The 14,936-nt window shown below is 42.1% G+C and overlaps 1 protein-coding gene across 1 annotated transcript in view; it reads left to right on the top strand.

Annotated features, from left to right (window-relative positions):
• The window catches only part of STK39 (serine/threonine kinase 39), a gene marked incomplete at its 3' end in the record, with an annotated part of 307,961 nt that overhangs the window by 109,148 nt on the left and 183,877 nt on the right, over window positions 1-14,936 (top strand). Inside the window, exons 8-10 of the mRNA XM_082841363.1 lie at window positions 910-1,043; window positions 8,636-8,684; window positions 8,787-8,852. Coding sequence (XP_082697489.1) covers window positions 910-1,043; window positions 8,636-8,684; window positions 8,787-8,852 — 249 coding nt within the window. The remainder of the gene's footprint in view (window positions 1-909; window positions 1,044-8,635; window positions 8,685-8,786; window positions 8,853-14,936) is intronic.

Raw genomic sequence — 14,936 nt, 5'->3', positions numbered from 1 at the left:
CCTTCATCTGTTCACGCATCTGAAAGTGTTTGAACAGTGTCTTGGCGTGTATAGCATTTGCATAAATTAAGGCTGATGTATGCATTAATGAGTTTTTTTTTCATTTCATAGGTCAATAGTTTGCTACAAATTCTACACTTTTTTCAAAAAAACAAATAATTTTGACGTTAGTGTGAAAGAATGGAATTTTTTACCTTTTCGATGTGAAACCTGTGTTTTGATTTTGTTTTTTGTTTTTTGCTGCTTTCCAAAAGCAGCATGGACTTTTGTTCTGCTTATGGTTTTTAGTAACTCACTTGTGTCCCAGCTATCTTTCAGTGTCTTACTGTCTCAGTTTTGCCAAGCCTTTGAGCAATTTTCTGTATGTTTTTTCATTTAAAAAAGAAAAAGGGAGACCATGTGTTACCTCTTGGGATGTTGTGGATTTATTTTTAGGGCTGGTAATGTATTACAGAAGCCTTGAGTACATGCGGTCCCTTCCTTAGGAATAACCTGTATACGTGAACATTCCCTGCTGCTCTGGGCCTCTCTTTCTCTACCCTCCACTGCCCCCTTTCCCAGCCAGAGCACAGCCTGCACTAAGCTGGTGCTGGAGCTATGTGCTCCTGCAGGCCTTGTGAGAGCTAGTTCCCAGGAAGCCCTTGTCCTGGCCCCTTTGGGAGAGCACTCTTAACACATAGAGCAGATTTTGTAAGTTCTGTCAATGGAATAACAAAAAGGTGAAAGGGCACGTGAACAGGTTTGCAAAGGGAACTGAATACTTTGCACACTTTCTAGAAGATGAAAATCATGGGGAAGCACGTTTGTACCTAATCAAGGAGGGTCTTTGAGGCTTTGCTGGAAAATGAAAAACTCAGTTGTAGCAACTGCTGTCCTGAGATACTGTCTTCCTGTTTGTTTCTGCTGCAGGTGTTGATGTTGACTTTGCAAAATGATCCACCCACTTTAGAAACAGGAGTAGAGGATAAGGAGATGATGAAAAAGTACGGCAAGTCCTTTAGAAAATTACTTTCACTGTGTCTTCAGAAAGATCCCTCCAAAAGGTATGTCAAACTGGGTGGATGAGTGAGTGATCATGACTGGGTGGGGTCATGACAAAGCTTGGTTTGTGGATGGGGAAGGGCTGTGTGAGGAGTCCTGAAGTTTAGTTCTATCCAGTTCAAGGGAAATCCAGCTCTGGTCCCCAGATTTCCAACCTGTTAGTGGAAGCTTGGGTCCAAAAGGGAGAGAAGTGAGTGAGGACGAGGGAGAGGCAGAGGAAAATTTTCTGTGTTAATAAGATTGGTGGTGCTTGTTAGGTATGGGCTCTGTCATCAAAGGAAGTGAAGTAAAACAGAAATCAAAAGCAATTGGCAGTGGTGAATTCAGAAGCTGAGCTAATATTCTGCACTGTGTAGGTTGCGCTGACCTCTCAGGATTTGAATATCCTGCCAGCTCCAGTCTAAACCAGGCAGAGCTGTTGCATTTTGCATGAGCTTCCTTTGAGCCGCAGAACAAGTTGTTTGTGCTGTTTAAAAGATTATCAGTAAAGAAGATTAACATTTTTACATTCGAAAGATTAATCGTATAAATAGAAGCAAATGGTTTTAAATTAACTTTAGTATTTCCTCTTTATTCTTGGGTTATTGCCCTGCACCGTGGTATGTCTGTTTTTTTCTGAGTTTTGTTTCTTCTTCTTCATTTCTGTGAGTTTGAAATATCCTGGGTAGTGATAGTAGAGCCAGTGTCCTTTGTCACTTGAAGGAGAATGTTAAGGACGAGAACTGAGCATACACCTTGGCTGGGGAGAGTCCCTTTGTAGTGCTTGTCTGTGTGCTGCATTGTCCTAACGTAAGGTGAACTTGGATTACACACCTGGAGAGGCTGCTGAGAAGTTACTGGCTACCCTGATCCACCCAGGACTCCAACTTGATGCTTAACGTTCTAACACATAAAAGCTGGCTTCTCTTTTGGAACTTTCTTTTTCAGGGAAGGACCCTGCTTTTTCGAAGGATTCCTTTATCCTTAAGTTCTTGATGAAACTTAAGCCTTTTGCCTTCACACAGCGATCTACTGTTTGAGCAGGCTACCCTTCTCTCGAATAAACATAGTTTCCATTATTATACCTGTTCTTTGTAGCAGCTCTGTTCATTCCTTTACATTTTACTGAATTTGCCTTGAATCTTTTCTATATCAGTTAGTCACCTCTCTCATGGAGCCAGTTCTAAAGACTCTTTGCTGTTGAGCATTTTGAAATTATTTATTGTAAAAGGGGTGCAACACTTGCTTGTATTTGGTGTCATCTCCAAGCGTAAGTTTTTAGCATCACCGAGGAGACAGACTTTGATCATCTAAAGCCCAGTGAGAGAAGAACTCGTTTTCCCCTTTAGAAGGACTGGGTTGTGACTGATGGTCTTTGTGATTCTCAAAATAGCTGAGATTCCACCTAGTGGTGATGTGTAATGCCGCACGATTCCGGCTCTTTCCAAAAAGGATTCTGTAGGTAGAACTGTTAGTGTACTAACTGATAAATATATTTCTTTAGGAGACTTATAATCTGGTCAAAATAAATTAGATTAGACCGTCATACATTATATTTAACAAGCCATCCTTACTTCTCAATAATCTTGAGAGTCTTTCCAGTTTTTATTTATTATATGAGCTCAAATATCAGGTTCCCACCACCCCACCAAACAACAACAATAATAACAGCAAAAGTTTTAGAAGAGAGCCATACAGAATTTATTCGAATTCTCACAACATCTTTCCCTCAGAGTATTCTCTTGGTAACATTATTGATTTACAGAGTATTAATAGGTTAAGAACTTCTGTTAGATACTTTCTGTATAATGTAATCTGTTCTCACTATCGTGCAGTTGTCCTCTATAACAAACAGAGAGTGTCACTGGTGCACAAACTTCCCAGGTGATTTTTTCTTGTAATGAAAAGACACGACGTGGGAAGTTTGGGGAAAAAAGATTCAGGAAATGTGAGAATGGAAAAAAGCAATATTATAATCGTTGAATTATTTATTATACAGGATGCAATTAAAAAATATGTATTCATGACTGAATTAATAAGTAAACATCTAATTGCTGCTCAGGTCTGAAAGAAACCTGTGAGTATTTCTTATCTTCTCTGCCTTTGTTTATATTGTCCAAAGATTTTTTCCTCTTCTCCTGTCCCCCTTCTACCTGTCTTTCAATACTTAGTTCAAAGGCCCCAGGTTCTCAAAGTTAGATACATCTGGGTGCGATTCCTAGCCCTACATCATCTGCATGACTTAGTTTCCTTGTCTGTAAAATGGGCCTAGTAACACCACATCATAGGGTTGCTATGAGGATGGAGATGATGCCCTTAAAGCAGAGAACAGTGCCGGAGCATTCCTAAGTATTCAGGAAATTGGGGTTGCCATTCATTATTTGCGTTTTCTTCCTGACCAAGTAGAGTTGTTGCAACCTTGAGTTTCCTGCAGTGACGTTGATGATATGTCTCTTCACACTGTGTACATTTATTGACTTACATATTCAATTTCCTCATGAGTTTCTGAGTTTTTTAGAAGGAGAATCTGTGCCTCTCATCTTTCTGTCTCTCTTTTTGTCCACAGTGACTGGTCTGTATTACGTACTCAGTGGTATTTCTTGAACACCTGCAAACAATTGGGAGCTTGCAATTTGGGGATGATTTGGACTCATTGAAAAGAGTTTCGGAACCAGACCAGATTGGAGTGGGTTGAGGAGTGAAGGCAAGAGTTTCGATCATTGTATTTATTTCTGTTGCCAGCATATAGATCCTCTGCTTGTAATCTAAAAGCAGTTGACTAGTACTGAAATCCTGGTCTTGCTGAGTACCTTTTTAGCAATGAATGAAAACATATATCACAGGGGAACAGTGACCAGGACAGAATCATTCCTATGCTGGAGCCCTCAAGCTAGCTGAGAAGGAACTGTGCTTTCTGTCAACCTTGAGAGCTCGTGGAACTTTCCTATTGCCTGAGAGCTGGGTGTCAGAGCTGTTTGCCTCATCCAGGTCTGTGCCCTGCATTTGCATAGGTAAAGATTTGCTTATATTTGCACAGCAGAACATTTTGCTATTCTTAAAAAAAAAGAGCCTTAATCTTGGAGGTTATATACTTCATATGGATGACAACTCTAAAAGTAACTATCATTTTTTTTGGAGCAACAAAGAGGTGGTTGTTGCATAGATAAATCCACTGGAAACAAATAAAACTTGGAATATTTCTTCTGAGGGAAGGGGTGGGGTGAGAAATGCAGCTCTGCCAGAGGTCAATGTATTGTTCTAAAAATTTGCATTTTAATTTCTATTTAAACTGTATCACATTCATCCTGAATCCTTTGAAAATTATTTTAAGTTTCAGTGGACTTTGGTTCATCCATATGTATTGGAATCCTTTAAGGGATTTTCTTCTGAGAATGTTGGTACTTGCAGACTTCCGCATTGTTTTTAAGGATTTAAAATTGAACCATTATTCAAAGTCTGGGCCATCATTTTGGTTGCTGGTATAGCATTTTAGCATTTCTTGTAAAATGGTGTTTGTGTTTACATTATATTGTATTGCTTGATAATTGGTAGTGGACATGTAAGACAGAATGGTGCTTGCAGAATTCTTTCTTCTGTAGTACTGGGCTAAGAGGCAGGCAGCACTGATGGTTCCACATTAACCCTACACTAGTAGTTTCTATAGCATAAGACTAAAACAGACAAAACACGCAAAAACCCTAAAATCAGATGGGCAGCACACATCTTGGCTTCTCTCATACCTTCTAATCACTTTCTTCCCTTCCTCATTTTCCTCATTCTTTCCACTTCCACTTTTCCATGCTTTTTATGGAGATAGTTTGGCACATGTAGGATTCAACTCCAAAATTCAACACCTGCTATTTAGTTCTCTTTATAGAGTAGAAATTACCTATTATTTAACATAAATATTAAGCCTGTTAAAAAAGGAGCGTGGCTTCTTAAACCACTTCTCCTTTCTCATGTCATTGTGTTTCTGTATCTGTTGATGAAGGCTGAGGGTGGAGTCCAAAGGAAAGAGTTTTCTCTGCAGCATGCTTTTCCCCTTTACAGTTTTGGTTACTATAGAAATGACCTTGCTGGGGAAGGGAAAGTATTCCCAGCCCTGTGTCTCCAGGTATGCCTGGCATTTCCCAGCCTTCTCTCTACATGGGTCCTACACTTGACCCTGGGTTGAGGAGGGAGGAGGTGGGGTGCGGAGGAGAGAGGGGGTTGTCTGTGGCCCCCCTCCTCAGTGCCTCCTGTGCACAGACGCATCCCTCGCCTTTTCTTTTTTGTTAGCCTGAGTCTTGTTTTCATTACATCATTCTCCTGCTCTCTACCATATTGAGTGGATGCTTAGAGTGCTGACTAACTGGCTCCAGAAGCTGTGGTTTGGGGCTCCAATGTCTAGTGGCATCATTTTTACCCCATATTTGATGATAGCATGAAACTGAGCTGTAGCAGTTTTGTGCTCTGTGTTAGGCTTTGGGGGTATAACAAATGAATACTGTGTGGTCCCTTTCTTGGAAAGGCTTATAACCTAGTGGGGTGGAGGCAGGGAGATACAGAAACAGATTATTGCAAAGTGTGGTGGAGTGGTGTGTGAGCACCAAGGTGGGAGCAATGAATTCCGCTACTTGTAGGACCTGGGAGAAACACCTCTGAAGACGGATGGCATTTAAATGGGTTCTTGACTGACGAGCAAAGATATGCCAGTTGGTCACAAAACATTCTAAAGCAAGAAAAGCAGTGTGTGCTTTGTCATGAAAGAGCAAGAGATGGCGGGGACCATCACCGTAGCTGGGGGATAGTTCATGTGGGGCGTGATGGGAAATGGGGCTGGAGGAGTCGGGGTCTCAGGCCACTGAAATCCATTAGGAGGGATAAGAAATTGTTTTCGTTTAGAAGCCAGCTAGGGAGCAGTGTGGGTGATTGGTTGGAATGAGAAGAGAGAAGTGGCAGACAGACTCACCGGGAGGCTGTTTCGTAACGCTGTTGACCAGAGGGGATGAGGGTTTCTACCAAAAGAGTGGCCTTGAGTTCCTTCACCATCTTGATTTTCTTAGGTTTCTTTTCTTTTCACTCTAAAAAGTTAAATCTAAGTTATTTTGTATGCCTGTTGGTTTTTAAAATTTGGTTTCATGTGATAAGGTACCACACATGGTCAGTCCCTTGTGTAATGGTTCCTCTTACATGTTTTCTCAGTAGCCCTCTCCTTTCCCCAAACACAATTCATGTGTTTGAATGTTCTGACCTTCCTCTTCCAGTCTGACAGCACACTCTAACTCTTATCTGCCAGATTGTAAGTTGCTGAGCGTAGTATTTATGTCTGTCATAGTCATTAGAGTGGGCCTAGCACCTAACATGATGCCTGACAAGCAGCAGATGCTCAGTATATATTTACTGAGAGAATGAAATGATGAGTTTGGAGTAGCTGGAAGCCCAAAACTTTGCCAATCATCACTAAGAGTAGTCTACATTAGAGAGACAACCAAAGTTAAATCACTTCAGTTATCCTTTTTAGTTCTAGTGCGTGGTAAACAAGGTCCAAAAACAAGGTCCAAGGTACAAATTCATGAATTTGAACGAGCTTACCGAGGGATACGGAACACAAAATGTAAAGCGTGGCCCACCTGTTGTTTAGACCTTTGTTTACTCCAAGCAGTTAGCAATTAGGGGCTCTTGGTTGCAGTGGCTGTGGCGATTTGGGGTTCTTTGTTAGGTACCCCTAACCAGTGTTCCACTTGAAATTGAGGAAAAGAGCAATAACAATTGAAAGAGAAAATTTCTTTGCACAGAAATACAGTTTATGGCCCCTGCAGACTTACACAGTTTGTATACCGTTGCACTTAATGATGTTTCCGAATTCTTTTATACGCGTGGGTTTTGTCCCTGGAAACATTTTAGTGGGGCTTCCTGGTTCAGAGCACTGGTTTCCAATCTCTTCAAGTGTGAGGACTCCCTTTAAACTTGGATCCACTTAACACAATAGTCATGATCCCTTTGGCAGTCACTGCCTGAGAGGAGACCTAATGATATTCAGTCATGCTTCCCTCCTCCCTCCCAGTTTTTTATTATGAAAAATTTAAAGCATACAGAAAAGGTGCAAAAATTGTACAGTGTTTGCTTCTACAACAACACTGAGATTCAGCAATTATTCACATTTCCCATATCTGCTGTCCCTATTTACCCACATTTTATTTGCTGAACAGTTTGAAAATAAGTAACAGACGTAATACCTCAGCTTGCATTCCCTCCAAATACAGACACGTTCCTACGTAACCACAATGCTTTTCCACAAAGTAAATGAACAGTAATTTCCTAAAATTGTCCTATACCTAGCACACTCACCTATCTCGATCTCTAAATGTCTCTTGCAGCCTCTCCCCGTCCTGTTCAAATCAGGACTCAGGAGAGGGGCATGTGTTGCGTTTGGTTGCATGTTCCTTTAAGTCTGTTTTAATCGAGAACAGTCCCCTCACGTCTCCCCTTTTCTTCTATGACACCGACTTTTTGAAGAGATCAGACCAGTTGTCTTGCTGACTGTCCTGTCCTCTAGGTATATGTGATTCTTCCTGCATGGCTGCGGGAACTATTGATGAAAGAAGCTGTTCTTTATGGAAGAGTGCCAGTTATTAAACATAGAAGGAATGAGAGAAGTAGAAAATCAGTGTTCTGCCACCGCCAATGAAATAATTATTTAAGGCAGAGATGCTAAAACCATCAGGTGAAAGTTTCTCCGGAACAGGATATTCATATCGTGGCAATGTATTATCCAACAGAATACTTGCCAGTTGCAGTGGCGAAAACTTACCTTTACCGTGGAGAGATCTTGGGCCTGGGGACCACGCGGTTAAACTTAGCATCCCTCCCGCTGAAATAACCTATCATTATGTGCCTCCCCCATGCTGCAGTAAGATGTGTGTCATCTACGACGTGTTCTTCCCCCAAATGCTTGTGTCAACCTAGCCAAGCCTTCAGACCCAACTTGCGTTTTATGGGAAATACAGTACAGAGAAACAAGTTAAGTGACACCACGAGGAAACAATCAGACCAATCCCATAATGCTTTAAAATGAATTTGCATTCTGTTAATCACCATTCTATTAATTACCTTCCCCTGAAAAACAATAGTCCATTGACACTTGAGACCGGGTTACTCGGTGGCCAGACAGAGCTCGTACACATGCTGCGTGGTCCCCTTGCAGAAACTTCTGCTCTTGGGGGAATCATAGAACACTGTGGACACAGTTTCTTCGATAGGGTCATATCGCAGCTTGTACTGCTTCTTAATAAATACAGGGATTCAGCTCACAGACGTGTCAGTCTGCCACCTTTTAGAAACACTGAATTCACTTAGTGAAGTGTAAGGATGAAGGATGGAAGATCGATCATGCCCCAGGTATTTCACTTGCAGGAGTTTATGTAGAGGAGGAGTTTTGCAGTAGAGGCGTCTGGAAGGAACCGGAAAATTGGCACCATTTCATTTGGTGCCCGCTTATGAGTAATTTAGTCTGTGGCTTTGCTATTCCTGAAACTGGTCTTCCAGAAAGACTCTAGGATTAACTTGTTTCGTCAAGGCAGTGTCTTTATTGAGCGGTCATTGTTTCAACTCTAATTTATTGTTGATCTTTCAGGCCCACAGCAGCAGAACTTTTAAAATGCAAATTCTTCCAGAAAGCCAAGGTAACATGCTTAAAAACCCAAGTAAATCTGCTATTTTGAAATCACTGTGAATTTCAGTGTCCTGTATTTGATGTTAAACTGTTGGGAATATTTGTTTTGCAGAACAGAGAGTACCTGATTGAGAAGCTGCTTACAAGAACACCAGACATAGCCCAAAGAGCCAAAAAGGTAAGTGCTATGAGCCCTCCTGCCGCAGTGGGAGCTGCTCCCCATCCAGGGAAATGGAGCCTACAGAAAAATAGGAAAACGATTTCACATACTCCGGATATGTTATGTAGAGGTTATCTGACCAGCGATTACTCAGATAACTGAGCCTTTTGGTTATCTCAGCCTGCTGCTGTGTGTTTGGGTGTGAAGCTCAAATGACTTCAACTTTCCACTTATCAGCCTGTTTAAGGAAGGTCAGAGGGGAGGGGCTTGTGTTGAGGCTTAAACACTGGAGAGGTAAAATATCTTTGAATATCTTTTGGAGCTGGTGGGGGGGATTTTTTTTTTTTTTTTTTTTTGCGGTATGCGGGCCTCTCACCGCTGTGGCCTCTCCCGTTGCGGAGCACAGGCTCCGGACGCGCAGGCTCAGCGGCCATGGCTCGCGGGCCCAGCCGCTCCGCGGCATGTGGGATCCTCCCGGACCGGGGCACGAACCCGTGTCCTCTGCATCGGCAGGCGGACTCTCAACCACTGCGCCACCAGGGAAGCCCAAAACTTTTGTTTTTACTGGTTATTTTAAATACCTGTGGGATATAGGTTCTTTCCTCATAAAAGACCCATGTATTTTTTTGTAGTCTACGCTGTGTGAACTAAATTATGCTAATAATTACCTGAAAAACTTTGCATTCTAGTATTTAGATTTTTTTTAAGTGGTATGTATGTGTGAGTGTATTTATTTATGTGTTTTTACCCAGAGTTTTATTTATTTGTTATTACAGATTTCATCATGGTATGAAACTTAACAAAATTTAACCTCTGGTTTGGTTTGGTTTAGTTTGATTTGAAAATTATATTAGATATTTATAATTTAACATATTGACGTAGTCAGCAGATTTAGAAAGAGGAAGCTTCTTTGTTTTTTGTTTTCCTTTTTACAATTAATAGTTACAGGGAAAGGTGATATGAATCTGAGTTGTCTGCTCTATAAATAAAATTGACAAAGAAATAGGCATGAGAGATTGCATCTCATCATGCCTAGGTGTGGGTAACTTGGACTGTTAACTTCCAGACATTGCCCTTTCGAAAACATTGGATATGGAACACATTTAGCTGATGCTTTAGAACTGCTTTAAATAGATTTTAAAATAGACTTCAAGAAATGACCCATTCTGTGTGGGTATCGAGCCCCTCTCCTGGACCCGCAGAATCCTTTGGAGTGGGCTGGTTCCCAGGCTGTGGGCCTGGGCCAGGAATGGGGGATTGCTGTGCTGACTGCGCAGCCCTGAGCCACAGTAGGCCTCTGGGACAGCTCAGAGGGAAAAGTGAACCTCTAGCGATGGTCCATCAGAGTGGCACATCCCACGGGGCAGCGCGGAGAAGCTGAAGCTTCAGTTTGAGGCAACAGAAAGTCAAAGTGCCCAACCGAATGCGAGGGCTCCATCCAGAGGGCTGAAGGAGGTGCCTGGAGCAATTCTCTGGGGTGTCAGAGTCTAGCGATGGGGCCTTTTGATCAGATAACTAAAACGCCAACCAGAGTTGAAGAAAGCTGTTAAGAAAGCCATTGATTTGGACAGTATGTGTCCCCAAAGGACATTGTTTTTGGTTTCCCTCTGATCTCATCCTGTCGCTGTTTCCCGGGAGGAACTTTCCCAGGCCTGCATCCTTCCCAGAGCTCCAACCTCACACCTTCAGCCCCCTGTGCAGTGTTTGCAAACTGTGTGTCTTCCCTCCCAAACCTCATCTCCCTGTGCTGTCTGCTGCTTTCTGAGCCACCCGACCTCAGAGCTCGGGGATGGTTTTTAGGCCTCCTTCTTTGTCTTCCCCATCTAAACCCACTCCAAGTCCTCTCCACGTTTCCCTCTGCAACGTTGCTTGGAATGTTTCCTCCTGTTTTTTTTTGTTTGTTTGTTTTTGTTTTTTGCTGTATGCGGGCCTCCCACTGCTGTGGCCTCTCCCGCTGCGGAGCAGGCTCAGCGGCCATGGCTCACGGGTGCAGCCGCTCCGCGGCATGTGGGATCTTCCCGGACCGGGGCACGAACCCGTGTCCCCTGCATCGGCAGGCGGATTCTCAACCACTGCGCCACCAGGGAAGCCCCCTCCTGTTTTTAATTGAACCTTTGCAGTGGATTTCTAACTACTCTCCTCCCCCACCCCATTCCTCCTTAGACACTAGTGCAAGATTAACTTTCTAATCGTGGCGCTTAATTGCTCAAAAGTGGTTTCCAAAATTAAACAAAAACAAAAGGAAATAAATGGGGGGAAAAAAAAAGGTTCCTATCAAATAAAGTCCAAGCCCCTTAGCCTTGAATTCATGACACCATTTCAACTTCCCGGCTTATGCAGTTGACCCTTGAACAACCTGCCAACCCTCTGCACAGTCAAAAATCAGAGTACAGTTTATAGTCGGCCCTCTGTATGTGTGGTTCCTCTGTATCTGCAGATTCAATGAATTGTGGGTTGTGTTGTACTGTAGTATTTACTATTGAAAAACACCCATGTATAAGGACTTGTGCTCTCCAAACCCGTGTTGTTCAAGGGTCAACTATATTCTAAACTCCAGCGAAACTCGAACCGTCTATAGTTCTTACTACATAACCTATACTTTCCTTTGAGATTCCATCAATGAGGAATCTGTTCAGGCTCTCACTTTGTTTTCTTTCCTTTTTTTTTTTTTAAATTTAGATTATTTATTACATATTAGTGTGTTGTGCATTCCAGATTCCATTTTGCACGTATCTTAAACCATAAGCAGCCAGAGTTTCGGGAATTATGATTTTCCAAGCGTGTCTTCTGCCCTTTTACTAGCTCCTCAGGGATTGTTTTGTCATCCATCCCTTCAAATGGAAAATGGCCACACATCTGAGAGTCACACAAAGGAGGAAAGGGAGAATATAAATTAGTTCTTTAACCATCTTAGTAGAGAAGACAGGGGCCCATAATAATGCTCTTCTGGCTCTCCAGCTTCATTAAGTTGGCTGTTTTCCTGTCATAATTCTCATTTTAAAGTGCACTTTGGTTATCAGCTATACTCTACTCCTTGCCAGTAGGTTCCGTGGCAGGTACACCGTCCTGGTCAGCATCAGTCAGTGTGTGTCTTGTTCATAGTAAGTGCCCACAAAATGTCTGCTGACTCAATGAACATATGCTTCAGTGGACCAAGGAAGGATCATTTGAAACGCTGTTTGTCTATCACTTGAACCCCCCAAGTGCTTGGCATATACTTGTTCCTAGGCTTCCTGTTAATAATAGACCGACTGCCCTCATTCCCCTGGACTCGTGATGTTGATAGGCAACCATACTGTTCCTTGTTTGAAACTCCTCATTCGGGCTTACTGGCCACTAGGAAGTAAATATTATTTTAATTGCCATGTGCGTTGAAAACCTTTGTGGCACTATGTCTTTGCTTGTCTTAGGTCCTTACGGTGTTTAAGTAAAGTTAATTTAAAAGTTGCTACAGGGGAGTCCTCAGTGTTATTTGTGTTATTCATCCTTGGACCTGTCTTGATTGGCACCTGCTCAGCTGTCTCCCTTCCTGTTTGCTATGGTGCCCCCTAGTTGATGGTGCTCTAGTTTCTTGGTGGGCATTTGTTCCTTAGACGATAACTGTCGATGTTGGTCCCTTGACTTTGGTCACCTCAATTTGTTGTTTTTAAAACAGGAACAGACAGTTCATTGATACTCCAGTGTTGACGTGACAGCTGGGCCTGTTGACCAAGCTCAGGACATTTAGGCAACCATGTTGATTTGAAATTTGTTGTCATAAACCGTAGTCTCTGCTTCTCCTCCTTTATGGTAATCAGTATTAAGAGCTATTTTTCAGTAACATGAATAACTCTCATATTTAAGAGGGAGAAGGACTGGTACTGTAGCTGCTCTCAGGAGGGCCCGTGGAGCCCATCAATGTGGTCTTTTGGTGTGACAGAGACAGAGGCTTATTGTATTCATGTTTGCCCAGGATGTGAAGCATTAGTTGAGAGCCACATAATTCCATGTGGGTATGTGATCTTCCCTGCATCCACAATGACTCCTGTAAATCAGGAAAAAAATAATAAAAGATAGAAACAGACCAGGTGGCTTCTCTGATAATTTAGTGACATAAAATGATTTTTTTTGGATGCATTAATTGCAGAAATCAGGGATATTTGTGGGGTTTTTTGGTTTTTTTCTCTTGAAGGCAGCGTATTTGGTCCGTTCTGGGTTCTTTTGCTAAAAGGGAGTGTTGTTTAGGGATCATCTTAATTTTCTTTTGCCTTGATTTTTCTGTCTATGAAATAGAAATTCTGTCTGACCCTAGGAATGTGATAAAGGGTAATGGGAGATTTGATGTTTCTGGACCTCAGCACACTCTGTAACTTGTAAATGAGACAGTGCTAATAATGACCCATGAGAACAGGGTGAAGTTCAGCTGTATAACTTCTTTAAAACTTTTTGCTTATCCTTGTGCATTAGAAGAAAAGGCTTCATAGCCATTAGTCCTTCTCATGTGGCTTTTTAGCAGCCTGTCTCCAGCCATCTTTTGAGGTTTGAAAGCTTGACCGCGAGGTGTTCCACCATTTACGCTACTGGAATCACTGGGTGGAGAAGGTGTAAGTCATTGTGTTAGAATCAAATGCAGATTCTTCAGGCTGTGTGCACTTTCTGTAGGAACATCTAAGTGTCCGAGTTGGCTGATGTCTCTGTTTTACGTTAGCAAAATGAACCTTGAGTCACCACACTCACACTCATATCATATACTTTTCGGTGGCTAAAACCCATCGATGCAGGGCAGGGCAGGGCAGGGGCAAAGGGATGTCTAAATGCCAACCGCTTAGCCAAACGTGTATTGGCCAGAGAAAGGATGAGGTGGGGAAACGTAATACACAGTGTATCTTTTTATTATGGTGGTCTGTGTTTTCATGGGAAGTGGAGTCACTGGAGGATTTTTGGTTTGAATTTTCTTAATTATGAAATTGAGAAGTTAGGAACGGTTAGTGATTATCAGAAGGAGGAAAGGGGTATTGCATCACTGCTACATTTGGGCGGAACCACTGTGAGTTGGAAAAACTAGGGTGGTATTTGTGGGTACCAGAATTTGTTATATCAGTCTCTAAGATTGCTTTCATATTAAGGACGCAAGGCTGTTGGTTCTTTTTTTTTTTTTTTTTTTTTTTTTGCGGTACGCGGGCCTCTCACTGTTGTGGCCCCTCCCGCCGCGGAGCACAGGCTCCAGACGCGCAGGCTCAGCGGCCATGGCTCACGGGCCCTGTCACTCCGCAGCATGTGGCATCCTCCCGGACCGGGGCACGAACCCGTGTCCCCGGCATTGGCAGGCGGACTCTCAACCACTGTGCCACCAGGGAAGCCCTGTTGGTTCCTTTTGATCCTCCTGTGTGTGTGCTTAGGAATCAGTAGGTTGGAATATTACAATTCACATTTATTTAATACTTGACATGCATTGATAACTTTTACTGTTTTTACTTTTTGTTTTGAAATAATTTCAGACTTACAAAAATGATACCAAAATAGTACAAACATTTCTGTATATATTTTTTCTCACTCTTTTTTTTGGAATGTTTCAAAACTATAGACATGATGGCCATTATCTTTAAATATACTTCAGTGTGTATCTTCCTAAAACAAGGAAATTCTCTAACATAACAGTGTAATTGTCAAAATCAGGAGATTAACAGTGACAGGATTAATCTTCAGATCTGATAACAATTTTGCCAATTTTGCCATTGGTCATTTACCTGGTCCAGGATCCAATCCAGAATCATGTGGTTGTTATGTGTCCTTTAGTCTCCTTTAATCTGGAATAGTCTTTCTTTAACTTTTACAACTGTGACACTTTTGAAGAGTACAGGACAGTTATTTTATAGACTGTCCCTCAGTTGGGGTTTGTCTGATATTTCTTTACGATTAGATTCAGTGTATGCATTTTTGACAGGAATATCTAGGAAGTGATGCCACGTTCCTCTTGGCATATCATGTTGATTTAGTCCTTTACTGGTGATGTTGGCACACGCTTAAGGAGGTATCTGCCAGCTTCTTCACTGTAAACACAATTACCTCTTAATAGGAAGAATTCATTAATATTACATTCCTTCTTTATATTAAACATTAAAA

This window comes from Leucopleurus acutus (assembly GCF_964270905.1).
Source record: "Leucopleurus acutus genome assembly, chromosome: 6".
NCBI classification, from domain to species: Eukaryota; Metazoa; Chordata; class Mammalia; order Artiodactyla; family Delphinidae; genus Leucopleurus; species Leucopleurus acutus.
Note: the sequence above shows the minus strand (reverse complement) of the source record. Positions and strands in the feature narration are given on the sequence as shown.